This window comes from Esox lucius, chromosome 13 (genome assembly GCF_011004845.1).
Source record: "Esox lucius isolate fEsoLuc1 chromosome 13, fEsoLuc1.pri, whole genome shotgun sequence".
In the NCBI taxonomy this organism is placed as follows: Eukaryota; Metazoa; Chordata; class Actinopteri; order Esociformes; family Esocidae; genus Esox; species Esox lucius.
The window spans coordinates 34,707,508-34,734,648 of NC_047581.1; the positions used below are offsets into that span (position 1 = coordinate 34,707,508).

Sequence of the window (27,141 nt, forward strand, 5' to 3'; positions counted from 1 at the left end):
CAATCTGGCCTGTAGAAATGGGGGACGAAGGGCGCACATGAATCCATAGGGTCCAGGGGTCAGGCTTCTTGAGTTGCACTGACATCATAACAATGGGACACTTCTACAGCCTTAGAAACACAAGCTGATCCATTCTGTGTCTTTAAAGCACCATGCCTCCCAGTTCCCACACATTCAGCTAGTGTCAGGCAGGGGACTAGAAAGAAGGACGGGAGAACCAGAGACGGGAGAGAGAGAGAGGAGAGAGACAGCGAGAGGGAGGGCCAGGAGGTAAAGAGAGAGGGACAGTGCATGTGATAGAGAGAGAGTCTGTGTGTGTGAGAGAGTGAGGGGACAGAGGAAGACATACAGAGAAAGAGAGAGACAGAGAAGGAGAGAAAGAGAGAGAGAGAGAGAGAGAGAGAGAGAGAGAGAGACAAGCCTGGCAGAGTTGTAAAGAGCAGAGGGTTGAATGTGTAGCCCCCCCCAAACGCAAGCCTTTCTTTCTCACTTTCAGGGGATGGATTAAAAGAGATGGCTTAATTCAGTCTAATTATCAACCCTCATCCCTCCCCCTCTGCCTTTCTACATCACCCCCTCACCCCCCCCCCCCCCCCCCCCCCCCTCGGTGCATGGATACTAATTAGTTAGTTTAAATTGTTTCTGTTATACCAAAACACGGCACAGTCTTGAAGAAAATATAAAATATTCCTCCATTTTCAAATCTTATAATGTGGCTAATTTGTACCCAATCATAGAGGAATACTTGTTTATATATCAACATTACGCTTGCTACCCATTAACAGTATTGCAAAATGATTGATGATATTTATCATGTAATTATCGAAATGCTCAGGTAATTGCATAGGCATTGGCGGGGGGGGGGATCAAAATATAATTGCCTAAACTATGACATAGCAAAGCAAAGACAGGCAAAATCTACAACATTTACAGAATTAAAATTTTTGTCATTTAGCCGACGCTCTTAACCAAACAACTTACTGTTGGAATGCTGCTAGAATCATATTTACAATTATCTCAACATTTCATAAATGTTCATTTGCAACACTAACCATATTAATGCAATAATAAACACAACGATGAATCATCAGCTTTGTGTGCTTTGTGCAATCATGGTGCAATGTGTGTACGTGTGTGTGTGTGTGTGTTACATAAGGAGAAGGCAATAATGAGATCATACATTGGTGTTGAAAGTGCTAATTAGCGAGGGTGAGGATCCCAGTCTTTCATTGTTGTCCAGCCCTCCGGATTCACAGAGACATTTCAAACTCACATCATCACACACAACGCCACACACACTCTTGGCTCAATTAGCCTCTTTTTTTTTTTTTTATGTGGTGGTTCTCTTCATGGTGTTTAGAATAACCGGGAGAGAAAGTGAGAAAGAGAACTTTGCCTTGGGACTCAGCTGGCGGCCATCTTTGACAGCTTCATTTATGGATGAGGCCTTTGATCGTTCCTGTCACTGTTCTCTATCACACAAATATGCTTCTAAAATAAAGAAATGAATAGCCCAGCTTAGGCTCCCTTTAGCTAGCTGGCTGTATGCTTATGTTCTGTAAACTAGCATTACTCTCTCCCTCTGTCTCCTCTCCCCCATCTCCTCAGCCCTCTCCCCTCTCCCTCAATCTCCTTGCTTCCCCTTCCCCCTCTCACCTCCCCCATCTCCTTCTCCCCCCCCCTACTCTCCTTCCCATATCCCTCTCCTCTCATTCCCCTCTCCCTCCCTCTCCTCTTCCCCCTCTCCCTCCTTCTGCTCCTCCTTCCCCTCCCCCTCTCTCTCCTCTCCTTTCCCTTCTCCCTCTCTCTTGCTCACTCCTCTGCAGTGATGTATCGCCTCCTAAGGCCCTTTGTAAATGCCGTGTTACAAGCAGACAAACACACACACACACACACACACGATGCATTCCCAACAGTAAATCGCCTGCTATGTATTCTCAAAGTGCTCCATTATAATGTGATAATGAAAGAGAGAAGGGAAGATGCATCAGACAGGGGAAAGGGAAGGGAAGAAGACTGAGAAAAAGAGGAGACAGGAAAAGCAGATACAGAAACACACAGAGAAACGGGAGCTGGAGCAAGATAGGCGAGGAGGGAGGAGGGGGAGACATGGGGAGACAGACGGGGAGAGGGGGAGAAAGAGAGACAGAGGGGGAGAGAGACAGACAGCGCTAGGTCGGAGAGATTTAGAGGGAGACGGGGCTTGTCGGAGAGAGTGAGAGAAATAGGAAGAGCCAGAAGTATCATTATCAGCAGTGCATTATCATGCCAGAGATGTTGTGCTGAGTAACACAGAGACAACAACAACACCTCAGCGCTAAGCTGCAGACTGACAGACATCAGTCGAGATCTCGTCCTGACACATCCACGGCAACAAACAGCATACTGTAGGGATCCGTTGCCCCAACTAGCTTCAAACCTACTGTAAACACAAGCCCGGGCTCCCGCCCTAACGCCCGAGTGTCTGCCGAAATGCGCCTTAGACTAGTGACTACGCACCTCCGCAGACCAACCATGCTTCCAGAACCTAAACCGTAAGGTATCCTCGTTTGAGTGTCTGGACCAAGGGAAAAACAGATGTTGCCATGGAAATTATAATAAACACGGCTGCCTACTGTAACTACGCCAATATCTCTACTAGAAGGTTCCACGTGTCTACACACTGAGTCAAGTTACGAACCAAAGGCAGGCTCACCTGCCAAACAAGGACAGGTGCATGTTGCCACGGACAGCATGCCAGCAGGTGGGAGGGTTTTGACGGAAAGGACGTGGAGACGGGAGAGCATGAGTGAAAGAAGCAATCCGACCCTGACATCCTCACCAACTTGTCTTCAGGTGAAGGAGACGCGAGGAGACAGGTGAGGGTGAGGACAACCTTGACAGCGGTGGGAGGTGGAGGAGGGCCCACCACACACTGGTCTGGAGAGCTCTTGGAGTAGACAGTCGGGAGGTATGGAGCGAGGGAGGGAGGGAGGGAGCGAGGGAGAGAGGGAGGGGAAGGCAGGCTATTGGAGACAGCAGGATGTGGGTGAATGATTGTCTGGTGCAGCTATGGGTCAGCCCCGGACCGAATCTGGCCATACAACCTTGTGCGCTTCTATAAACACACACACAGACACACTAAAACAAACATTGACAAACTCGCGTCAACACACACACTAAAACAGACAAGTTTAAAAAGAACACTGACAGATGAATGAGAGGAAAGATTGAGAAGTTAAGCCATAGAGTAGCAGAGAGATGAGGAGACTAGAGAGGGAGCGGAAGAAGCAGCACTAATTCAAAATGTCCTTTCATATCACTGGACTTGTCACAGAAGGCCTGCCATGTAGCAATGAAACATGTCATGCACTCCCAAATTGTATTCAGTCAAAAGCAAAAGGAGCGAGTGGTTTTCATAATGGCATAAAAAACTGAATCTGAAAAAGATGCTTCCAGACAGTCTGGCCATGAATTCAAAGAAGCTATCATGATCACTAAATTTCTCCAAGGGCCAAATTAAATTAAACAGAATGCGCTCAACAGTCATGACAAAGCAGAGATTGAGAAAACAAAGACATTTTAAAGTAAGAAAGAAAAAGAAAGAAAAAGAAAGGAATTGTTTCCAGCAACTGCAATCCACCTCTGAAGAAAAAAAATCAATCTGCTGCTTTTATGTTTTTTCCCCCCTTCATCTCCTATCTTTTCTTTGTGTTCTGTCAAAAACAACTTGGACTAACATAGCAACCTGTCACATCACAGACAATCCCCAGCAACTAACAAAGAAGAGCATTATAATGCAGCATAGTGCCACAGTGCTCTGAGAACTGAAGCATCTTTTACACTTATGGGGTGTAAAGTAAGAGACAAATGATTCCATTTGAACCTGTGCTTCTGCACAAATGGACAACCTAGACTTCACCATACAATAACTAACCTTATTCACACAGTAACAACTTGATAATGTTTGGCATATTAACGTCCTATTTGATCAAAAGCAGCAACCAAAGGCAAGAATGAAACTCGGTTCGGGTAAGACAACCAAATAAAGGACTGGAAACAGAACCGGGAATTAAAGTGATCTACAGTTATAATTGATCAGAACCGCCATTTTGGAATTATAAATATTTATATTTTATTTATATTCATAAACCGGGTAGTTTGGAAATTAAGGCTGATTGGCTGGATGGCCTAAGCATGAGACCATACACCACAGGTATGACACATGAGTTTCTACTGCTCTAATTGCATTGATAACCGGTTAATAAGAGTATATACTATATACTGTAGGTAGTATAGCCAATGGAAAGCCAATGGAAAGACAGGAACACAGTACAGTGATACAGCATGCGTCTATGGGCATGTTTTACTTACCTTCTGGGGGAAAATGTTGGCAAACGAAGATAGGTAAATGATGACAAACTATAACAAACCACATGGGTACATCCCCGCTAAGAAAAACTAGATTTTCTGGCTTAGGTGTTGGGTTTAGGGTGAAACTTAAAATGTGGGTTAGGCATTAGGTCTAGGTTAAGTTTAGGTATAAAGGTTAGGTTATTGAGGTTAAGGTTAGGGTTATAATTAAGGTTTGGGTTAAGGTTAAGTTTAGGGAACATTGAATTTTTTTTTGAGAAAAGAGGAGAAAACGGAAGAGAAAGACATAGAAATAGTGAAGAAACAGAAGCAGGAAAGAGAAGGAGAAAACAGTTGAACACACAAATGACCTGAACACTGGCCTGTCATGTCTTACAGTAACAGCAACCCAGGGGCCTCGTCAGAGATGCCCACAATTGGCAGTTAAAAAGCCCAACCACCAAATGTTGGCCATTCTGTGCCAAATGTCGGCTAATACTTGCCAAATGTCAGCCATTATGAGTCCTCTACAGAGTCACGGGGCCAGTGAGCAGGAATGCAAAGGTCACTGGATTTGCCTTGTACATGACCAAGCTACATTTAGGGGACACCATGACTTGGGCAATCTAACAAATCAACAGGTCCATCCATAGTATACAGTACCAATAAAACCGGTTCACGGAGTAGAATTCTGCGTGGGTGTAAATGTACACAGATAATTAAAGTAATTCTCATGTCTTCTTCCCTCTTATCAGACTTATAAATAGAAATGACAATACTACACACAGGGGCACGGGCACGGGCACACACACACACACACACACACACACAAAGAAACATGTCTAACTACACAGCCTACAGTGTGAGATGAGTGGATAATTACTTTGGCTTTGTGAACCTCTCTCCCATGGGGCATCGGAAAGGCTGGATGTGATGACAGGCTCTCCTCAACTGTGTTCCAACAACCTTCACACACCTACCACTAAAACCCTGCGCGCACGCACACACACACACACACACACACACACACACTCACACACACACACTTCCTCATCCCTTGGTACAGTATATCACAGATAACTGTCTCTGAATCTCAATGACCACTCCATGTGTCCTGGCTTTGAGAAGGCTAGCTGACCATCTGCCCAGGGCCTAGGGTGGAGGTCCCTCTGGGGCATCACACTCACTTGTACTGGCACTCCAACCTTCAGAACAAGATCAGATCACCACCGAGACATCAGTCAGACCTGCCTTAAGGAGAAAGCTGTTCCTGTGACAAGGAAACTGTCAGTTGAAGTGGGGTCCCCTGTAGCTCAGTAGAGTACGACACATTGGCCTAATGAAACTATGAAAACATACATTCACCACAGAAGTGCGAAGCAAATGTTGTTGAGTGACACATGAATACAACACATTAGAGTTGAAAGAAAAAGTATAAACTAACCTTTCCAACTGACATTTCTGATGACAGGACCCGCAAAGCGAATAATTTCAAGCTATATATTGTTCCTTTAGCAAATTTCAGGGAACTTAACAAAGAGTTTAATAAAAGGTTTATCTGAACATAAGACATACATTAATACAATTATTTTATATTAAGAAATTTGAAATACTAAAATCCTAGTGAAACAGTGGATGAGACAATATTGCAGCAAAGGGGATCAAATGTACAGCTTCCAACCTCATGACCAAAAGAGTGTCTTAAAGTTGTTCCTAAAAAATCTAATCAGTTTCTGGTGCCCTAAGCCTTTTGAAAAAAAGAAATAATTGAATTTCCCATTCTGACGTATGATGGAGAAACAGGTAAACACTGGCAACATATTGTACATGAAAATGTGGCAGTTGTTTGCTGTTAAATTAGCCCTGTAATTACCTGGAGGGGGCTTAATTGTGGCGTGCACTGCTCTTAATATCTGTAAATGCTTTAGCAGGTTTGGAAGTGTAATTTATTGTCTAAATCAAGAGGAATTATGGGGAAACAGGAGGCCTGCCAATCAGAGAGGGGAAAGGGGGGCTGAAAGGATGGAGGGTGACAGCTGGCTTGTTTGGTAGAATCCGTTTAGCACTACTACACATATGAAACTACAACCACTGGGTCACCTAGACAGGAAAACTACAACCTCCAGTAATCTACAACCACTGAGTCACCTAGACAGGAAAACTACAACCTCCAGTAATCTACAACCACTGAGTCACCTAGACAGGAAAACTACAACCTCCAGTAAACTACAACCACTGAGTCAACTAGACAGGAAAACTACAACCTCCAGTAAACTACAACCACTGAGTCACCTAGACAGGAAAACTACAACCTCCAGTAATCTACAACCACTGAGTCACCTAGACAGGAAAACTACAACCTCCAGTAAACTACAACCACTGAGTCACCTAGACAGGAAAACTACAACCTCCAGTAAACTACAACCACTGAGTCACCTAGACAGGAAAACTACAACCTCCAGTAAACTACAACCACTGAGTCACCTAGACAGGAAAACTACAACCTCCAGTAAACTACAACCACTGAGTCACCTAGACAGGAAAACTACAACCTCCAGTAATCTACAACCACTGAGTCACCTAGACAGGAAAACTACAACCTCCAGTAATCTACAACCACTGAGTCACCTAGACAGGAAAACTACAACCTCCAGTAATCTACAACCACTGAGTCACCTAGACAGGAAAACTACAACCTCCAGTAAACTACAACCACTGAGTCACCTAGACAGGAAAACTACAACCTCCAGTAATCTACAACCACTGAGTCACCTAGACAGGAAAACTACAACCTCCAGTAATCTACAACCACTGAGTCACCTAGACAGGAAAACTACAACCTCCAGTAATCAACAACCACTGAGTCACCTAGACAGGAAAACTACAACCTCCAGTAATCAACAACCACTGAGTCACCTAGACAGGAAAACTACAACCTCCAGTAATCTACAACCACTGAGTCACCTAGACAGGAAAACTACAACCTCCAGTAATCTACAGCCACTGAGTCACCTAGACAGGAAAACTACAACCTCCAGTAATCAACAACCACTGAGTCACCTAGACAGGAAAACTACAACCTCCAGTAATCTACAACCACTGAGTCACCTAGACAGGAAAACTACAACCTCCAGTAATCTACAACCACTGTCTTCTGAGATGTTCACATTGTATCATCCTTTATCTGGGTTTATGTGCCCCAATGGGCAGTATTTCTGAAGTTGGAGAGTCATGAAAACTAGCATCCCACAATTTGTCCAACATTAGCTTGCTAGGTGACATCATCTTAGACAGATAATGTAGCTGACACAGCCAGTCAAACCTAATATTAAAGAAAGGAAATACTGATACAGATTCTGCTAACAAGTCAGTCACAAAAGCTAGCTAGCTACAAATGCTGAGTTAGTAACGAGCAAGTTAACACGCATCTCCACACAGCGCCTCCCTCTCGAAGCAGGTCGTTTCAGATGCTTCTGACCATGGAAAGTAGATTTTGTGTGAAGAGGCGGTGTAACCTATCTAGCTAGTTAACATGTGTCAGTAATGTCATGTACATGGGAACGAAAGTGTCATTACACTCCTGAATCTAGTCATTGTGACTACGCTACACATGTATGAAGGTAATCTATTCACACCTTTGATCGTAGGGGACATCTGCGTTGGTAAGGTTGCATGTAACCTTAAAATGTAAAAACCTAAAACATTTATTGCCGGCCCAAATCGTGTGAAAAGTGTTGTCAATCTAAATTAAATGCTGGGAGTTGGAATAGGCTCAAAAATCATACCGTTTTCTGAACAGGAAAACAAAAGTGATATTTATCTGAAACCACACCAGGTAATCAAAAATGATAACGACCGAGTCATCCGAACAAAACTAAGAAACCAGACAGAAAGATTTCTGCCCGGTGTTTGAGCTTCCTCTCCCCGCCCAGCAACAGAGCATGAGTGAGTGAGCCTCCGTCTCCTGTCACAGCCTGTCACTAAGTCACAGATTAATGGTGACAGCCACGAATCCCTCTAATAATTATCCATTTCTGGCGGCCGCCATGCAAATGTAGGAGTGCTGGGTGCTTGGCAGGCGGAGGGTGGAGGGGGTAATGAGACTGCCACAGGTGCACGCCTCCCCGACGCGAAATCACGCGTCTCCCCTCCCCTCCTTCCACGCGCACCAGCCGCCACTTGCCACCCGGCATGTCATTAGATCCGTAGCATCCAGGGACCCGCTTTTTAATCAGGCACGGGTGGCTTTGTCACTCAATTCTCCCGTCTGGGAGGACATCAGAGCAGATTAAAGGGATTTCAGACGGCGTGCACAGTGACGAGGCGCGTGATCACCGGGGCAACGTCTGACGGTAGGAGGAGCCGTGTTGAACAGCGATCAGAAAGGTCGCCACCCCCCCAGCGTTCAGGTAGGCTACAGGTGACCCACTGAGCAAAGGATGCTGAAAAGACGTCTTTCTGTCCGAAGAGACATTGAAAAAACATTGAAACAGCACATTTTTCTATTATTTTTCTCAGTGGATAGAACATATGAACGGCCAACCAAAGGTTGCTGGATGAAAAAGTGTCATTCTGTCCTTGATGAAGGCAGTTAACACTAATTGCCCCCAGGTTGTTTTTGTAAATGGAATTTATTCTCAGTGAACTTACTTGCTTTGGTAGGTAATAAGGCGATTCTATTTTTCTGGGTGTCATTCACTGTTAAAGCTCTGAGACAGATATGGGAGCATGGTTAGGACTCACATTAGGACAGCATATTGGCCACTGTCACCACCCTATAACCAATTTCTACTGCTGTGACTTCAACACATACGCATCAGTTTTCACTGTCAAAACCCACAGATTTAAGTCGACCCCTAAAGAAAATGCAAAATAGAAACAAGACATATTTCCCATGGACTTCACCGAACCATCACAACAGAATAGAGAACTGGGAAAGTAGAAGAGGGAAAATTTGAGAAGAGAGAGAGAGAGAGAGAGAGAGAGGGTGAGAGACCCGGGTAGGGGAGAAGAGCGCTTCGGCCGGCCTGACAGTTGACACTGTTGGATGTGACTTTCACAGTCTGCTGCCGGTTTGTGTGGAAGCCATCACATCTGTGACTCTGCGCTTGATTAATGAGCCTCTCAGTCTGTCTCTGCTGTGTGAGAAGAGGCCACGGCCTTATCCCAGGCATCGCTGATTTATTCGCCTTCGGAGCAAACCACCAGATATCACACATACACACACATACACACACATACACACGCACAGAGTACCACCTTCACGCACGTGCACATGCCCTGACACACACAAACACACACACACACACACACAAACGCACGCAGGCACACACGAAACCACACCTGCATACAGCTAATGAAAATCTTGGTACGTCGATGCGGTCCGAGCAGAGAAGTAGCCCCCCCCCCCCCCGCCCCCCCCCCAAAAAAAACAGTGTAAAACCAAATAGACAAAAGATGTGTTGCAGCAACAAGAACAGCATTCTGTCCCAACCTGTCAGTCACTTTACAAGGGACAACACCATGGGGATCGCTGGAGAAAAAAGGAGTCCTTCCTCAATGACACATCACACGCTCCCCACTTTCAAAAGTGACAGTCTTTTGAATTTCTTCGCTCACAAGATGGAGGGCAGCCGGCTGTTTGAGAAACGTGGCTGTTTCTTTCACGCTGCAGGAACGTCCGTCTCCTCGACCTTGACAGCTCTGTTTGTCTGTGATGCCGGAGTTCGGCGAGTCACATGGAGCTGAGAAATACAAAACCTCTTAAGAGACACAACTAACGTCCCCTTCCAGGCGGGTAAACGGCAGTGACAGTAGTTGCATTTCCCTGTGGCTGATCAGCTTCTGTGGGAACAGAAAGGGGAACATTCTGACATATTTATTTTTATTTTATTCCCTGTGAAAAAAAGCTCACCATATGCTGTTCTGGAACAGATGGTATTTACAGACATCCTAAAATCACTTTGTCAATCGCAACAATTTGGATAGCAGCTCATGGGCTCGGCACGGACAGCAATTTCCCGTAAAGCGCCGCAGCAACACTGTCCCGGAAACAGAGGCAATAGTAACGACAACCAAGTTGAATAAAGTCAGTCACAACGTTTGAACTGAGGTAAGTTAACTGAATATACTAGTTCCTTCCTCTGTTGTTTCTTTAGCAACATGCCTGGTTCAAATCCATAGTCTTCAGAATAAAGGAAATTGTGAACGTATGAAAACAAGTCAATATAGAGACAGAAAGGACACTAAAGCAGGCTTCGGCAAAAAGAGAGCGACGCCCACAAACGTCCTTCTGTTGTGAGGACGTCTTCCATGCCAGGCCGTGATGAACCGGTAGGCCAGCCCTGGGCCACAAGGGGCTCAATTCGTCATCCACACAGGTCAGAATGCCGTTGTGTTGTCCCAGCGAAGAGCACGTTGACCCAGGCAGGCAGGAAGGTGTGGAGGGGCTACAGGACATCTGCGGACATTAACAATTCACTGTGGCAAAAGACACGCAGGCATGCATTGACACACAAGACAAGTGGCACGTGTAAACACACACAAATGCACGAGGATGAGCGTAAGCGCACACAAGGACCAGCCCCAAACATGACGTCTCCCACACGTAGTCTTCCTTTTATGAAAGAAGACCAGATCTCCTGTATCAACATCTGGGGTGTGAGTTCTGATTGAAAGCCCCAGACAAAGGGCTCTGGCTTCTTTTGAACCATGTGTAGAGGCTTTAAGTTGGAGTGCACAGAGATAGGTCACCAAAACAAAGAGTGAGACGCAGAAACAAACTGTCCAACTCAGGAGGGGTATCCGATAGCAGTTCCTTCATTCAGTCCTTTGATTCCATGGAGTGTCTCGCAAACAAAGGCCCCTAACCTTGATGGTGATGAGCAAGCCGGGTATTAAATGGAAGGCATTCTCCTAGCGAGCACCTGGCTCGCTTCCTCGTTAAGTCGGCGATGACCTATTTCAATAAACAGCGACAGTGTGATTTCTGTACATAGAAATATGCCACAGAATAAATGTGGCCCATTGATTTATTCATCCATGCTTTTTTTTTTTCTTTTTTTTTTACACAAACCCCTTGTACAGGATATAGTCAAGGCTGATATGTACTGTAGCTATGGGAGCTGCTGCTCATTGGAACTCCAGCGGAGTGAGAGGTCTGTATGTGCCACAACCACAAATGAACAATACTCCATTAAAACCATGGAGCTATTCAGACCATGTAAATGTTTAATAAAAGTTTGTTAACACTATGGAGTATCATAAGATACATATACATATCGCAGACGCCCCGAGGCACAGATTGATGAGTGTCTCTTCATCATGTTCCTCAAACCATTCCCCAGAAATGTGTGCAGTGTGCCAGTGCTGAAGGAGGCCACTGCCATCATAGAATATCACTGCCATGAGGGGGTGTACCTGGTCTGCAACGATTTGTGGTTTGCCCCTCCTCCGACCACTGTTGGTGGGCACTCACCACTGCTGACCGGGAGCACCCCACAAGCCCTGCCGTCTCAGAGATGCCCTGACCCAGTCGTCTGGCCATAACAATTTGGCCCTTGTCAAAGTCCCTCAGGTGTTTACTCCTGCCCATCTCTCCTGCATCCAACACGTTGACTATGAGAACGGATTGTTCTCTTACCATCTAATCTACCCAGACCTGTTCCCTTGTTAGGAGAAGATCCACATTATTCGCTTCACCTGTGAGTGGTCATAATGTTTTGGCTCATCAGTGTGTGTATGACGGATATGACGGCTGAGCTCGTGCACTACACTTCGTTGGTCCACCATGGAGATGCCTGTTCTGAGTGGAAAACCGCTGTATGGTCTTGGCCACTGAGCTGCAGCTCAGTTTCAGGGTCTTGGCAATCTTCTTATAGCCTAGGCCATCTTAATGTAGAGCAACAATTCTTTTTTTCAGATCCTCAGAGAGTTCTTTGCCATGAGGTGTCATGTTGAACTTCCAGTGACCAGTATGAGGGAGAGTTTGAGAGTGATAACACCAAATTTAACACACCTGCTCCCCATTCACACCTGGGACCTTTCCACACTAACGAGTCACATGACACCAGGGAGGGGAAATTGCTACATTTGGCCCAATTTGGACATTTTCACTTGGGCCCAATTTTTTGACATTTTTGGTTTAGACATTAATGGCTGTGTGTTGAGTTATTTTGATGGCAATTGGTTCTGCATAGCACATACCATGTAATCCAATATGTTTTTTTTATTTTTACAATTTCCTCTGAATAAGAGTATCTGCCAAATGATGAAAACGACCAGTGGAAAATGCACTGTAACATAACTGGGGGATCAGGGTGGGTCCTGGTTGTCATGTAGCGGCCCTGTAGGGCAACAGAGGATTAATCAGGCTGGTTCTGTTCAAAAGCGCAATCTGGCCCTGATAGATGGCATGATGGATGGCATGATGGATGACATGATGGATGACATGATGGATGACATGACGGCCGGTAGAGCACCGACGTGACAGCTGACAAAGAAGGACACACACACACACCTGTGTCAATCCACTCCGCTCCGCTCCTGGCGGCTTCAACGCCAGTGTCAAGGTAGCGGCCCGTGCACGTGTTTCTGTACGTGTGCATGCGCACGCAGGTCCTGTCGTGTAATGAAGCCGTCCCGTCAGTGATTTAACGGTACCGGATTGGCTGCTTAAAATGTGTCCATCCTGTGAGGTGTTCTTCCTGTTTGTTTTATTAAGTCATGACAGTGAGGAGATTAGGGATCGGAGAGGACATAATCCCAAACTGTCTTCAAAATGTCACATACGACGATTCCATATCATAGCCAATCTTACTATGACATCATCAACTTACTCCTTCAGTTACTCAGCTATTACCAATGTACCATCTTCACGTCAGTCTTCCAACCTGTGAGGGGTTCTTCGAGTCAGTCTTCCATCCTGTGAGGGGTTCTTCATGTCAGTCTTCCATCCTGTGAGGGGTTCTTTATGTCAGTCTTCCATCCTGTGAGGGGTTCTTCATGTCAGTCTTCCATCCTGTGAGGGGTTCTTCATGTCAGTCTTCCATCCTGTGAGGGGTTCTTCATGTCAGTCTTCCATCCTGTGAGGGGTTCTTCGAGTCAGTCTTCCATCCTGTGAGGGGTTCTTTATTTAAGTCTTCCATCCTGTGAGGGGTTCTTCGAGTCAGTGTTCCATCCTGTGAGGGGTTCTTTATGTCAGTCTTCCATCCTGTGAGGGGTTCTTCATGTCAGTCTTCCATCCTGTGAGGGGTTCTTCAGGTCAGTCTTCCATCCTGTGAGGGGTTCTTCATGTCAGTCTTCCATCCTGTGAGGGGTTCTTCGAGTCAGTGTTCCATCCTGTGAGGGGTTCTTTATGTCAGTCTTCCATCCTGTGAGGGGTTCTTCATGTCAGTCTTCCATCCTGTGAGGGGTTCTTCAGGTCAGTCTTCCATCCTGTGAGGGGTTCTTCATGTCAGTCTTCCATCCTGTGAGGGGTTCTTTATGTCAGTCTTCCATCCTGTGAGGGGTTCTTCATGTCAGTCTTCCATCCTGTGAGGGGTTCTTCATGTCAGTCTTCCATCCTGTGAGGGGTTCTTCATGTCAGTCTTCCATCTAATGAAGGGTTCTTCATGTCAGTCTTCCATCTAATGAAGGGTTCTTCATGTCAGTCTTCCATCCTGCGAGGTGTTCTTCCTGTTTGTCCATCCTGCGAGGTGTTCTTCCTGTTTGTCCATCCTGCGAGGTGTTCTTCCTGTTTGTCCAACCTGCGAGGTGTTCTTCCTGTTTGTCCAACCTGCGAGGTGTTCTTCCTGTTTGTCCAACCTGCGAGGTGTTCTTCATGCCTGTCCTCCATACTATAATGGGTCATCCATGGGCACCGATACAGGTGGAGAAAGGGAAGACGCAGAGAAAACTGTGACAGCTGAGAGCTATGCAGCAAACATCTTTTGTGCGTGTCTCAGTCAAACCCAAAGCCCGCTGGTAAGCTGGTGTAAACCTGCTCCTCTCTTAGCAGACTAATGAGTCAATCTTGGACGCTTTTACTGCAAGATTAGGGTGAATTATGAATTATATAATATTACATCCTCCCTCTCTGTCATCCTCCAATGCTCTCACTCTATTCCTCTCTCTGTCCATCAATCCCCCTTTTCTCTCTCCATATACCTCCCTCACTCTAGACCTCTGTGTCCATCAATCCCCCTCCTCTCTCTATCTCTCTCTCTCTACCTCCCCCATTCTCTCTCTCTCTCTCTCTCTCTCTCTACCTCCCCCATTCTCTCTCTCTCTCTCTCTCTCTCTACTGTCTCTCTTACAGTTCAGACTTTTCCATGAATGAATAATCCTCTCAGTAATTTGGCTCAGATGGGCCCTGACAGTATCGTTTTTTTAACACACGTGCAACAAAAGTAGAGGCGGGGTTGGGGGGGGTGGGGGGTGGCAAGAGCCGAGGGGAGAGAAGGGAACAGGCCGAGCCGAGGGACACTCACCCTTATTAGAACCGTGTCCTTGGCAGAAATGCAGCGCTCACCCTTTGTTAGAAGGTGCATGTAACAATGAGGGTGATTTAAAATGTATTTCATGTAGCCAGTGAGACAAGGTGCACTAGCCTTCCGGCTGCCTGATAGCTCTCAGGGTGACAGCTAGCTGTGAATTGAGGGCTGAGTGCAGGCTGAGGTATTGCTGCCTAATATGTGTCACCTGCCTGCATAAATATTTATGCCCCAGTGCGGGGTGAGGAAGGAGAGAGGAAGAGGAGGGGGGGGGGGGGGAGAGAAGTTGAGCACCGCTTCAATCAGGCGACAAGAGGATCTAAACTAGCCGTGTCTCCCCAGCTGATAATAACCCTTTCAAGGCCAAGGGCTTCTGTACTGCTGGGATACACCTTTATCACCTTTAACACACACACGCGCATACACACATGCACACACATACACACGCATACACGCGCGCACACACACACACACACACATATAGTTAAGCAAAGACTTTTGTCTAGTTCATTTCTTAGAAAAGCACACTTTTCCACTCCTCCATGTGTCTCTATTCTTTAAGGGAATTCACAAGAGCCTCAGTCTTTTGAAAAGTATGACTGAAAGTCACCGTGCAGATAAGGTGCTCCCTGATGATAGTCTATTCTGAAGTCTGCTTTTCTGCTGCCTCTGTATTCTACATTTACGTACCACTGAGTGTCTCTTTATCACACCCTGTACACCCCCCCCCCCACACACACACACACACACACACACCCTAATTCACCACAGCGCAGTTAACTGTAAGTACACATCTGCCCTGACCCTCAAACCCCCCCGCCCCCTCCTCTGGCCCCTAAAGTCCCTCCCCCTAGAGAACACCAGCCAGACGTCCATACAGGTTAGAAATGAGAGGTCATGTCCTGACCAGCAGTGGGGTGTGGACGTGGCAGAGAGATCACACAGTACCTGTTGGCCAGGAGTGTTGTGACGGTCAGCCGACTCATCCTCTGGTAAGCTGGCAGCAGAGTGGCCCAGTCCCAAGTCCAGCCTCCGACTGCTGACTGTTGATATATGAGGCCATGCTATTGTTAGTTATTAATCACAGTTAATATGATCAGTAAATTATAGTTCCAGCTGTGGTGGACTAACTAAGGAGGAGGGGGTCTTGAACGAGGATGCAGACATGCTATATCAATCATGTCCGCACAAGAAGGTTTTTATTCCAATAAGACAGCAATTAATTTATAAATCCATTTGGTGGGATGTAGCCATCATTTATAAAAAGATAAATCAATTTTGGGAGGGGAGTCGTTACTCTTCTGACTGTTTTGCCGTGGCACACCGCCCAGAGTCTCCCCCTCTCTTTTCCTCCCTCCCTCTCCCTTTCTCACCCCCCCCCCCACCCCCCCTTCATGTTCAGGGAAGAACAGTGCTGTGTTGGAAATACAAATACAAATCTGATTGGTTTGATTGCTAAAATGTCACTCTTAACTCCAGGCTGAATGTTATTGACAAAAGGAAGGGAAGGCGACTATGCCTACCCCCCCCCCCCCCCACACACACACACACACACACATACACACACAACCCCCCCCCCCCTGCCCACATCCCTCACTCAGACGTGATTGATGGATCTGGCTTTTTTCTCTCCTCTCTCCATTTGATTTGACAAACAACACAGGCACCAAAAGCAGAGAAGGCATTTTAATCATTCTCTTAATAGGGTGTTTCTATGCAAAGCTATGCAGCCTCCTGTGATAAGGACTGAGGAAACAGTGAGCCAGAGGATTACAGTGAGCCTGTTCTAAAGAACAATAGAAGAAACACAGGTCTTTAAGAAGGAATCATAACAGCATCAAGGCGTCCCAAAGAGGTAGAAAAAAAGAGAGAAAAAAAAGGCTAATAAAATGTGACATTGTTGATTGTTTTGTATAACCATTGTCTCTCACGACACAGAAGTTATCTAACATTGAACCAAAATACCTGTAGCTCCTGAAATATCTGACAATTAACTTGACATTTCTGTAGAACTCAGGGGAGAAAGTTTGGGGTAAAGGGGCCTCAGCTCAAAGCCTTGAAGAGCTGTACTTTGAAAGTCATCTTATTGTAAATGTTAAAACTTTCTATTTTCTTTCACCTTTTAACGTGTCTTTGGTCTTCCTCGCAGAGGGAGAGGGCGAGAGGAAGGGAGAGGGCGATAGAGAGAAGGAAAGAGAAAGATTGAAAGAGAGATATAAACCATGTGACCTATATGGAAAACGGTGAAAGCTTCTGAGGCTGTCATTGTACCACACGCTGGATCGCTCCTTACTGAAACGCAAAGTGGCGTTCACACAAAGTTCCACACAGAAATGTAGGCCTCCTAGCACACACACAGACACACACACAGTACAACAAGCTTACACACAGACACACACACACACACCACACAGGACAACAAGCTCACACACAGACACACACACACCACCCAGTACAAACAAGCTCACACACAGACACAAACACACACACCACACAGTACAAACAAGCTCACACACAGACACACACAGACACACAGTGCTCTCAGAAAAAAAGTTATGTAGAAAGGAATTCAAATTAACATTTAACATTTGAGGCACTGTTTAAACGACAAAAAGCTTTCAATTAACACCATAGTCCGGAAAAGAAGAATGAAGAACAAACCCACCTGGTCAAACCCATTGCTGCCGATGTGTTTAAACTGGTGGAGGGGGTTGAACCGGGGCGAGGCGTGAACTGGACTGTCTGGTTCCAGGTTAAAGGTCACAACTTGAGAGTCATCTGTGGCATCACTAGAGACACACAGCTTGGATCTCAACAGTGCCTGAAGAGAAGGAAGGATGGAGAGAGAGAGAGAGAAGGATGGATGAAAAGAGAGAGAGAAGGATGGATGAAAAGAGAGAGAGAAGGATGGAGAGAGAGAGAGAGAGAGAGAGAGAGAGAGAGAGAAGGATCAACAGAAGGAGGGAAGCAATTAAGTGGGAGTGGTTAAGAATTTAGTTTTTTTCGACTGGTTAACGACATTGTCTCTTACACACTTCACCCCCAAGACATCACAACATCCACCACTCCTCCACCTTTCTCCCAGTTGCTCTCCACCCTCCATCCTTTTCTCTCTGTATACCCAGATCTATTGGCAAAACAGAAGTGGAAATGAATCAGCCCTGTTTTAGAAATAGAAACAGAGATACAGGACAATGGGAGAGGCCAGGCACATAGACGGATGTGCAGATGGTGAGAGAGAGTTGGAGCTAGCATGCCGTCCTCATTCTTACACTGTAACCTTTGGTTGCAGAAGAAGTAGAGGAGCGTGGGTGTGTGTGGGGTGGGGGTGGGGGGGGGTCACAGGTACTCTGGTGTTGATTCACTGCCCACCCATCAGTCTGCATGTCAACACCCAGCCCACCCCAGCCCAGCCCAAACGACTGGACCTGCCTGTCAACACCCAGCCCAGCCCAAACGACTGGACCTGCCTGTCAACACCCAGCCCAGCCCAACCGACTGGACCTGCTCGTCCTTGCCTTGATCTTGTCTGGTTAGTAGAGGTACTCTGCAGACCAGAGGTGATGCTGGTACTGGAGGTTGATGAGATTTGTGTGGATTCTGGTAATGCGCAAGCCCGTTTTGCCGGTATCAGTTACATTACATTTGAAAAGGTACACCAGGCCATATTTCTGTTCTTTGGTATGAGAGAAAGGACAATAGCCGAGGTCTACAAGGGGCTTTGGATGTCTGTGGACACCCCCCCCCCGCCTCCACTCCCTCCCCCTCATCCCACACTACTGCTATACGTCAGGTCCAGGCAGGACCGAGTAGGGCCGCCCATGTCCCGACAAGCCAGCTGGTCAGCAGTGGGCCTCAGCGCCCCCCCCCCAACCACCCCCAACCCCACAACCTCCCCCCCCCCCGACAGAACAGACCCCGGCCCCAGGCCGGTGGACGGCTAATTGCGGAGGAGAAGGAGAGTTTCCCTACCTCATTGACTCGGATGATGTGATAGATTTGCCTCAGGTACTCGGCGCCACCTGGTTTGTGGCAAATCTCCAGGAGCGCCAGTGCCTTTTTCCGCTCAGTCGCCTCATCCACGGAGCCGTCCCTTTCCTGTGCGACGCCACTCTCCCCCTGCTCAAACGCACTGAGGGAGGGAGCGGGGAGGGGAGGGGAGAGAGTTTGAGGTGAGATACAAAAAGGAAAAAGAAGGAGCAAGACAAAAGGACACAGTTTCCTTTGCTACCTGAAACAATTTATTGCTTCTAGGCATCCAGTTAACGGGGCAGCAGGCGAGAGCATTTAAATGGGTCTCTTTGTGCAACTTTGAGGCATCTACTGAAATGGCATGCCGCCCATAGATAACACGGAGCATTTCATTCTGTCACATTCTTTATCAAACCATCCAATGCTCAAGGCCTGCATGGATAAAGCAGTGATACAGTAGAAATTACTCAACTGTCTGTGTGTTTGCGAGAAAGCATAATTGAGTGGGTGAGACATGCCGGTCAATTCTGAATGAGTGCAGGGTCGAGGAGCCCACACACGCGGACACACACCCACACACACCCCCACCCACACCCCCACACCCACACCCACACACCCACACACCCACACACACCCACACACACACACACACACACACACACCCACACACACTCTCCTGACCCTGGCAGGGTCTTCCACGACATTCCCGTTCCTCGGCCGACCGTTTACCCAACGCTCGCTGTCCATCCAAAAAAAAAAAGAAAAAAGAAAAAAGCTCTCCTCCACACGCATAGACTTCCTGTCACCGTTTCCTCTGTCCGTCTCTCACTCTCACCCCCTCCGTCTCCCGCTCTTCCTTTGTAATTATAAGGTGGCAGAAACAGTGTCGCCTGTCAGGCAGCCTCTGGCGGCGGTGACATTGAGAGAGGCGGGCGAGGCCCGGCATCGAGGGCCGGGCATCCGTGTCAGCACCTGTGCGGTATCCTTTCCTGTCCATCACTGTGCAGGTGAAGCAGATGATTGGATTCAGTCAGTGGGGGTGATTAATGAGGCCCTCTCTGGATTTGGGACAGCCTATCAATCATGTCATTAGGGCCAATGTGCCCTGAAAGAGGCGGACCTCCGCCAAGGAATAACTGCATTCATCTTCATCTGTGTATGCATGCCGTCAGCCTAGTCAGGGTCACCATGATGGAGAACAATAATCTTCTCCTCTACAAATTACTTTGCAAAGACAAGGTGGGGTGCGGGGGTGCGGCGTGTGAGGCGGGGGGTTGTTTTTGGACGGGCGCCCCCCCCCCCCGCTGACACCACTGTACACTGATTGTTTACAACCCAGTCGTCACGTTCCTCTGAAGGTTATTTTAATGAATAGTAATGATCTCTGAGAATGCCTCCGACAGGTGATACATAATCACTCTTTCACTGATTCACTATTTCACTTTTTCCCCTCGGTTCTTCTACGCGTCGTCGTCCCCCCTCCCCAACTTCCAGGACGCCCCCTTCCTGTCAGTGAGAGCAGTCTGTTTCCTGGAACACTTGAGCTAATCACTTCTCCCTCTCTGTCTCCCTCTGTTTAAACCGCTGGCTTGGTGCGGTTTCGTCACCCACCCGGCTAAATCATTTTTAACGAGAACGAATGTGTCCAGACTTTTTCTGCTTGAGTGTCCGCAGGCACAGGGTCTAGGAATGAGTCACTGGGCTAGGGGAAGCTGGGCGAACAGGGTGAGCCGATTTCCCGTACTCTCATCGTTTTCCGTCCGGGCGGAAAGGTGCTCATCATACCGGGTAAACACAGTGCCTTAGCAACCACTCATCTTGTCATTCGGATTCCCATGAAAAATGGCTGCAACCAACAATGCAATCCATCAGGCTGGTGCACACACTCAATTAAAGGACATACCTAAATTACATACTACTCATTAAATTGTTCTCGAAAATAAAATGAATCTCGTTGTGCTGAACATACCACGAGTCAGACGGAAACGCCCACAAACGGTCAATCAATCATTCAACAGAATGATGCTGTGGGAGACACAGTGTACGGCTGTATATCAAACATAACCCTGAGTAATGGCCGTCGCTTCATTTTTAATATCTCCAAGTCCTGGATGGATGCTTTTGCTTTTAACACGTCCTGAAGGCTATTTATTTGCAGCACAAAGGGACACAAAGGGACAAAGTTAGGGTTAGGGTAAGGTTAGGGTTAGATCTCACCTCTCAGAGCAGAGCTTACGAGCCTTCAGCAGCTGCATGGAGCTCCATTTGGGCCTGTTCTCCTCCAAGACCTGCAAGACCTTGTGCACTGTGGGTTTGGGCACACCTTTCTGCTGACCTTGGCCCATGGATCCCTGGAGGCACTCAGACAGCAGGGACAGGTTCTCCTTTGCCCCCTGATCCAGGGGGAGGCTCCACAACAGCTCCAGGGAGTTTGGTTCCTCCAGGAGCTGGCAGAGACAGCTAAGGAGGGACCAGATGAGGAGGCCCGTGGAGCGCAGCTGCCGAGCATGCTGGGACAGGTGTTTCTCCGCTGTGTGGAACAGGAAGCGTACAGGCAGGGGGATAGAGGCCACGGCCAAGGGCAGGTTGGTGTAGATGAAGGAGAGGGCTTGGACCGCCAGGTTAACCACGCCTGACGGAAAAGGGTGAAAGGTCAGGGCTCAGCCAGATGTCCAGGGGTTAATGAGCATTCAAACAATACTGACCATGAAAACAAACAAAGTGTGCTACAAAAACAGATGCAATCCTTCCACTTGTTTCTCTCATACGTGTCCCACAACAATCCAGCCGAAAATCAACGAGGGCATGGCGTTGCACCTACTGTCAATGGGCTCCCTCCGCCCGGGAGTCGCAGGGGCGTAGCTCCACTCCTTGGGGACTTTAGAGAGGACGCTGTCTGGTACGTCCCGTCTGGGGAGGGAGGAACAGGGCTCCTCAGAAGCCTGCCAGGTCAGCACCATGTTGACCAGGGGGCCCAGGAGGCCGTGAACAGGCTGGATGACCACTGCCCGGACACAGCTGACCACCACAGGGACGGACCGTGTTGAGTCTGGGACAGGACAGAGGCAGCCATAACCCTCAGCAAAGTCAAAGACTTTTATTGGCCAAGTGCACCAATTAATATCCACAGAGGATGACAAATGACTGAGACAAAAGAATGCTCTAATTCAAAATTCGCTCATGCTCATTGCTGCCTTTTAATATACACTTTACCAAGACCTGTGACAGCAGGTGATAAAAAAAAATCCAAAAGAAGAAAGGTGTTAGTGAATAAAGATTCCATTCATTAAAAGTCAACCAGACATCTTGCACATACAGTGATATACTGATACCTCCTTGGATTTGAAACTCTGTGTACTTCCTGAAACGATTGAAAATTTAAATGGAACTGACCTCAAATCAGTCGATAACAGCTGACTGTGGAGGTGATGGGCATCTCCGTGTGTAGAAAGAACTCGGACTTTTCAGTCAGTTATTCGGGGATATCCTGCACCCAAAATTCAATTACACCCCATCTCAGTTGGGAGGTGCCGCCTAGAGCAGCAATTAAGCTAACGACAGCGAGAGACAGAGGGAGCATCGGGTGACATTGAGACTACAGAAGCCAAATCACCGCTGTCTGCGCTCCTGTTTCCCTTCCACCCTCCTCTTCAATCAGTCTAATTTATGCAACAATAATTACCAGTTGCGTGTGATAGAGAAAAATCCACACCAAAAGAACTGTGACTCGGCAGGAACCCTGATTAGACCCCAGAATCAAAGCTTTCGCTGGCAAAAAGGAAGTGTCAGGCAATAATTGCGGCCTATTTTACTGAGTGCTGAACCAGTGTAGCACGATTAGCTTCACAGGATGCGCGACTGCGAGCCCGGGACTTCTGATACGTTCCGTAATGGAAGTGACAGCGCGTAAACAGTGATCAGCCAGTCTGCACATGCAGTTTCTGTGTTACAGTTTGGATTTGCAACTTGCCTTCCACTTCAGTCCAAAAAAATATAAGAAAAAGCCCACTTCTGAAATGTTTCATTCGTTTCGACAGTGACTACGGTACACAGACAAACACAGACACACACAGGCCCAGCCACGAGTGAGAGCACTTAGCACATACATATTCATATGTTAATGTTTTCCTGCCGCGGGTCAAATACACAGATGTACCTTTAAAGGGGCACATGTAATAGACAGGAAGCAGAAATGGCGCCCCTGTTCAAGATGCATCACCACCAATCAGAAGGAGGTTCAGGTGTGTGGCATGTTGTTTTTAATAGGCTAGGTTTGAAATTCACAATGGTTTGTCCTGAAAGGGACTTCAGATGGATGATCATGTGACCACTGTGGCCCTTTAAGTATTCTAGGTGTGCTTTATTATGCTAGGTGTTAAGTAACTGGACTGAACCACTGATTCCATTGACAGAATGCTCAGCTCAAGTTGACTACTGCACTTACACTCACGCCGTTGCTGACCCAGGTCTGATCTGAACAAGTCTGTTTGGTTCATTGTGCGCCTCCTCTATTCACTACAATGCACTTCACCGTGAAACAGAGGCTTTTGTAGTACATGACAGCAACAAGACCTTGGCATTTATCCACATTTGATAACGCCAATATCCATCATGGTCACCTGGCAGGCTGTAGAGATGGCCCCATACACGGCCTTTGTGGAGGTACGTCTCCAAGGCCAGAGTTAGGGCTTTGGGGACATTGTTCAGAGAGCTGAGCACACCAAACACCGCTTCCATGAAGGAATCTCCTTTCCCACTCCTCACAGGAGACACAGCTCCAACATCTGTCACCCTGCAGAAATCTAAAAATAAAATAAAAAGAGACAAAAAGAAAGTCCTCTTTTAGGAAAAGTTGAAGTGAGAAACATGTATGAAATGTCAAGGACTATAATTAAACCTGAGCATTTAAACAATGTTTTGGGAGCATTTGTCAGTTCTGAATGGGGCCTTTTCAGAGTTCGGCTGTTCAGCGCTAACCTTCCTTTTCAACCTTAGCCGTCATGATCCGGAATATTCCCCAGCTGCACCTTTGAGGTGGAGGCTGTGGGGGTGGTGGGTGGAGGAAATAAAGCTATATCAAAATACATAAAGTTGGAAAGTACAAGGCCTGTACATACTGGAAAATGTCAAGGCTGTCCAAGCTGAAACACGCAAACGAGAGGTAACAAAAGAACTGCTGGCATTGAAAAAACACACCCACACCTCTGTATTGAAACTATACAAAAACAACTGAATCCCAAAGCCACTCACAGATGAGTAACCAATACATTGAAGGGAGAAGTAAAGAGCAACACGTTTTGACAGGATGTCCTTGCGGGGGTGGCTTTGGACGCAGTGTGGCTTGGGGTCGGGGGGGGGGGGTGGGGTGGGGTGGGGGGGGGGGTCTTCTTCACTCCTCCGATGGCAGCGGTCCAGAGGTCGACCGTCAGTCTGTTTTGTAGTAGACGACAGGTATTTGAATAGGAGGGTGAATGCAACTCAGCACTCCATGAGCTGGCCCTTTGATGAAAGGCAGGGCCCTCTTTGCGCTCCCGCTTGACAAAATGTTTCAAAATGACAGGCCCAAATTACCTGCCGCGTTAAGGAACGCCGGGGCCCTAATATCAACTGGCTTAATAAGAAGCCGGGAAGCCTTCCGACGCTCAACCACTGATGGGAATTGATTTCCTTTCTCTCTTATTTTTTTTTTTGTTCACTCTACGCGGCACATGAAAAAAAAGAAATAAACTGGTCAAACATCCGTTGACCTACAATCACTGTATTACTCTCTGTTGTGTGGATAATGCCACCCAATAGTCTGCCGGTCTGTTAATTGGTCCTTAAGGAGAGGACGTGCGGCGCTAGCGCCGTGACAACCATTGCGGGGGGCAGGGGCTTATATTAATTTCCACTTGGGGTGCTGAAGAGCCTGGCGGGTTAACCAGGCACCTTTAATAATGCCCCCAATATGGAACTGGAGACAAGTTATGATAGATAGAGCGGTTCTCCATCTTGCAGGAGTTTACGCCACACAGCCCCCCCACCCCCATCAACGACTATGCTGCTGCAACCTTGATGCATAGCCAATAAATACACCTGTTTATCTTCCCAGAGAAAGGCAAGACCCAGCACAAGGGGCCCTCTCTCTGTTCCTCCCTCACCTTATGTCTCTCTCTCTCCCTCCCTCCCTCTCTCTCTCTCTCTCTCTCTCTCCCCCTCTCTCTCTCTCTCTCTCTCTCTCTCTCTCTCTCTCTCTCTCTCTCTCCCTCTCTCTCTCTCTCCCTCCCTCCCTCCCTCTCTCTCTCCCTCCCTCCCTCCCTCTCTCTCTCTACCTCCCTCCCTCCCTCCCTCACTCTCTCTCCCTCTCTCTCTCTCTCTCTCTCCAGTCAGTAATTGGAAGCAGAGCCAGTGGATGACGGTAATAAAACAGTGCTGTATACAAAGCTGCTCGTTTCCACAGAGGACCCGGAGCACCAGAACTCCTCCCCTGTTGGCACTGGCTCACATCGCTCTGGACAGACCCACCGATCAGGAATCGGTTAAGGCAGAAGTGGCTGCTGGGAGTTACAACGCTGGTAGACAGCCCGCTCTGTCTGGTCCCTCTTAATTAGCCGGTCACCGTGGTAGTGGTTAGCATGGTAGCAGCGTTGATTTACGGTCGCCATAGCGCGGTGCATGCCTAAGTAAAGCCCTAGCGGGCCGCCGTAGTCTCAGAAGGCTGCGTTCGTTATTAATGGTGTCGTTTTAATGTGAATTAATGGGCAACTACACAACAGTCCTTAAAGGTTACACTTTAGCACAATGAAGACAGGGAGATGTTTAAAGGTCAGCGCTCAGGCCCAGGATAGCACTGCTGTGTTTATTACTGATCTCTATTGATTCAGTCATGATGATGATGAAGATGACGACGACGACGATGATGATGATGATGACGAGGAGAACTCAATGAAACAAAGAGTCTCCACGTAAAAGACACACAGGCACCGCACACGATTCCAGAGACCCCATTAGGGTCCTGATCCCAGTGAAGACCGTGATTGGTGGTTGGGGGGGGTGGGGGGGTGGGGGTTGGATTCGCTGCTTGAGAACTGCACAAGGAAGAAGAGTCAATACAGCACGTCTTATAATTCAGTCGTAAATCCGAGTCCTGTTACCTCACGGTGTGGATACACCTGCACAGCATTGCCAAGCTGACCATCTACCTGCTCCATGAGAAATCCACCGAAATTGACCCATTGCCCTCCATTTCTTCATTCACAAGACAGAAAGATTGCGAGCTTTGGCTATCAAGCGCAAACCCTCCGTAATGTGTGAGGCTTGGACACTGCCACTGCACACGAGGCAACCAAAGTAGCACAGCAGCTGCCTTTTGTGTAAATGTCTGATGGCCAATGTCTGATGGCCAATGTCTGATGGCCAATGTCTGATGGGCCGTCCCTCAATGACTCTAATGTAGGTCCTAGGATAGGTTAGGTTATACATTTGACAGACAAGAACTTACAGCTGGTAGACATTCAGTATGTGTGTGTGTGTGTTGCAATTTCAAGACTAAGTAAGGGGGTGTATTTTCATTAAAATCTGTGGTCTTACAGGAACTTTCCAGGAGGACCCGGAGCAGGTGACAGTCTCTGTGCAGGATGGAGGTCAACAGCAGCCTTGGACTGTATCCGGGGTCAGAGGTCAGCAGCCTCAGTTGACACTCGGAGGCGGCGTCGCCCACCAGGCCGTCCCTTCATCCCGGACCGTTACAGGACATCCAGGCAGACAGGAGGAAAGACACACAGCAACAGTGACAGGTCTGCAGAGTCAGGTAACAGGCAGGATGCAGTCTATTCACCAGGGGAGGACACAGCACTAAGCCCTCAATATACTGGAAGGCTACAGTACCTTGCCTTAATGTCAGTTCCTCCCCTACCAGATTAGTCCGCAAATGCCTTCATGCTCGCTTGCTTAGAGTGCACACCGGGAAGGAATTATGTTTAATCTTGGCCAGCTAAAAGCAAATTAACAATTGGGGGGAAGCCAAATACATGAAATACAGCAGAACCCGCTGTGTGTTCTGTGGAACAGTAAGGCTGAAGCCACCTGGGTGTAACCAGGCATGTCCTTGGAGAGTGTGTGTGCGCGTGTGTGTGTGCGTGTTTCTGACGTAACTATATATAACAGGAACAAGACAAACTGTGGCCTAATCAGAAATAGGTGACTAGAGGACATTTTATCCTGTCCCCATTTTGAAACAGGCTTTTTTATTTTATTTTATAAAGTGTAAGGTTAATGGCAGACATTACAATCGGGGTTAGAGTGAGAATCAAGGATGTGGTTAAATATTACCATTTATATTTAGGGTTAGGCATTAAAGGCACACATTTAGGCGTTGTTCAGGCAC

The 27,141-nt window shown here is 47.3% G+C and overlaps 1 protein-coding gene across 3 annotated transcripts in view; it reads right to left on the reverse strand.

Annotated features, from left to right (window-relative positions):
* kiaa0825 (KIAA0825 ortholog) overlaps window positions 1-27,141 on the reverse strand; it is a 133,311-nt gene that overhangs the window by 68,854 nt on the left and 37,316 nt on the right. For all 3 annotated transcript variants that reach the window (XM_034296604.1, XM_034296603.1, XM_034296602.1), the window contains 7 exons: window positions 26,346-26,485; window positions 23,396-23,578; window positions 21,598-21,825; window positions 20,994-21,408; window positions 18,777-18,936; window positions 17,470-17,625; window positions 15,753-15,847 (listed from right to left, as the gene is read on the reverse strand). In XM_034296604.1, coding sequence (XP_034152495.1) covers window positions 15,753-15,847; window positions 17,470-17,625; window positions 18,777-18,936; window positions 20,994-21,408; window positions 21,598-21,825; window positions 23,396-23,578; window positions 26,346-26,485 — 1,377 coding nt within the window. The remainder of the gene's footprint in view (window positions 1-15,752; window positions 15,848-17,469; window positions 17,626-18,776; window positions 18,937-20,993; window positions 21,409-21,597; window positions 21,826-23,395; window positions 23,579-26,345; window positions 26,486-27,141) is intronic.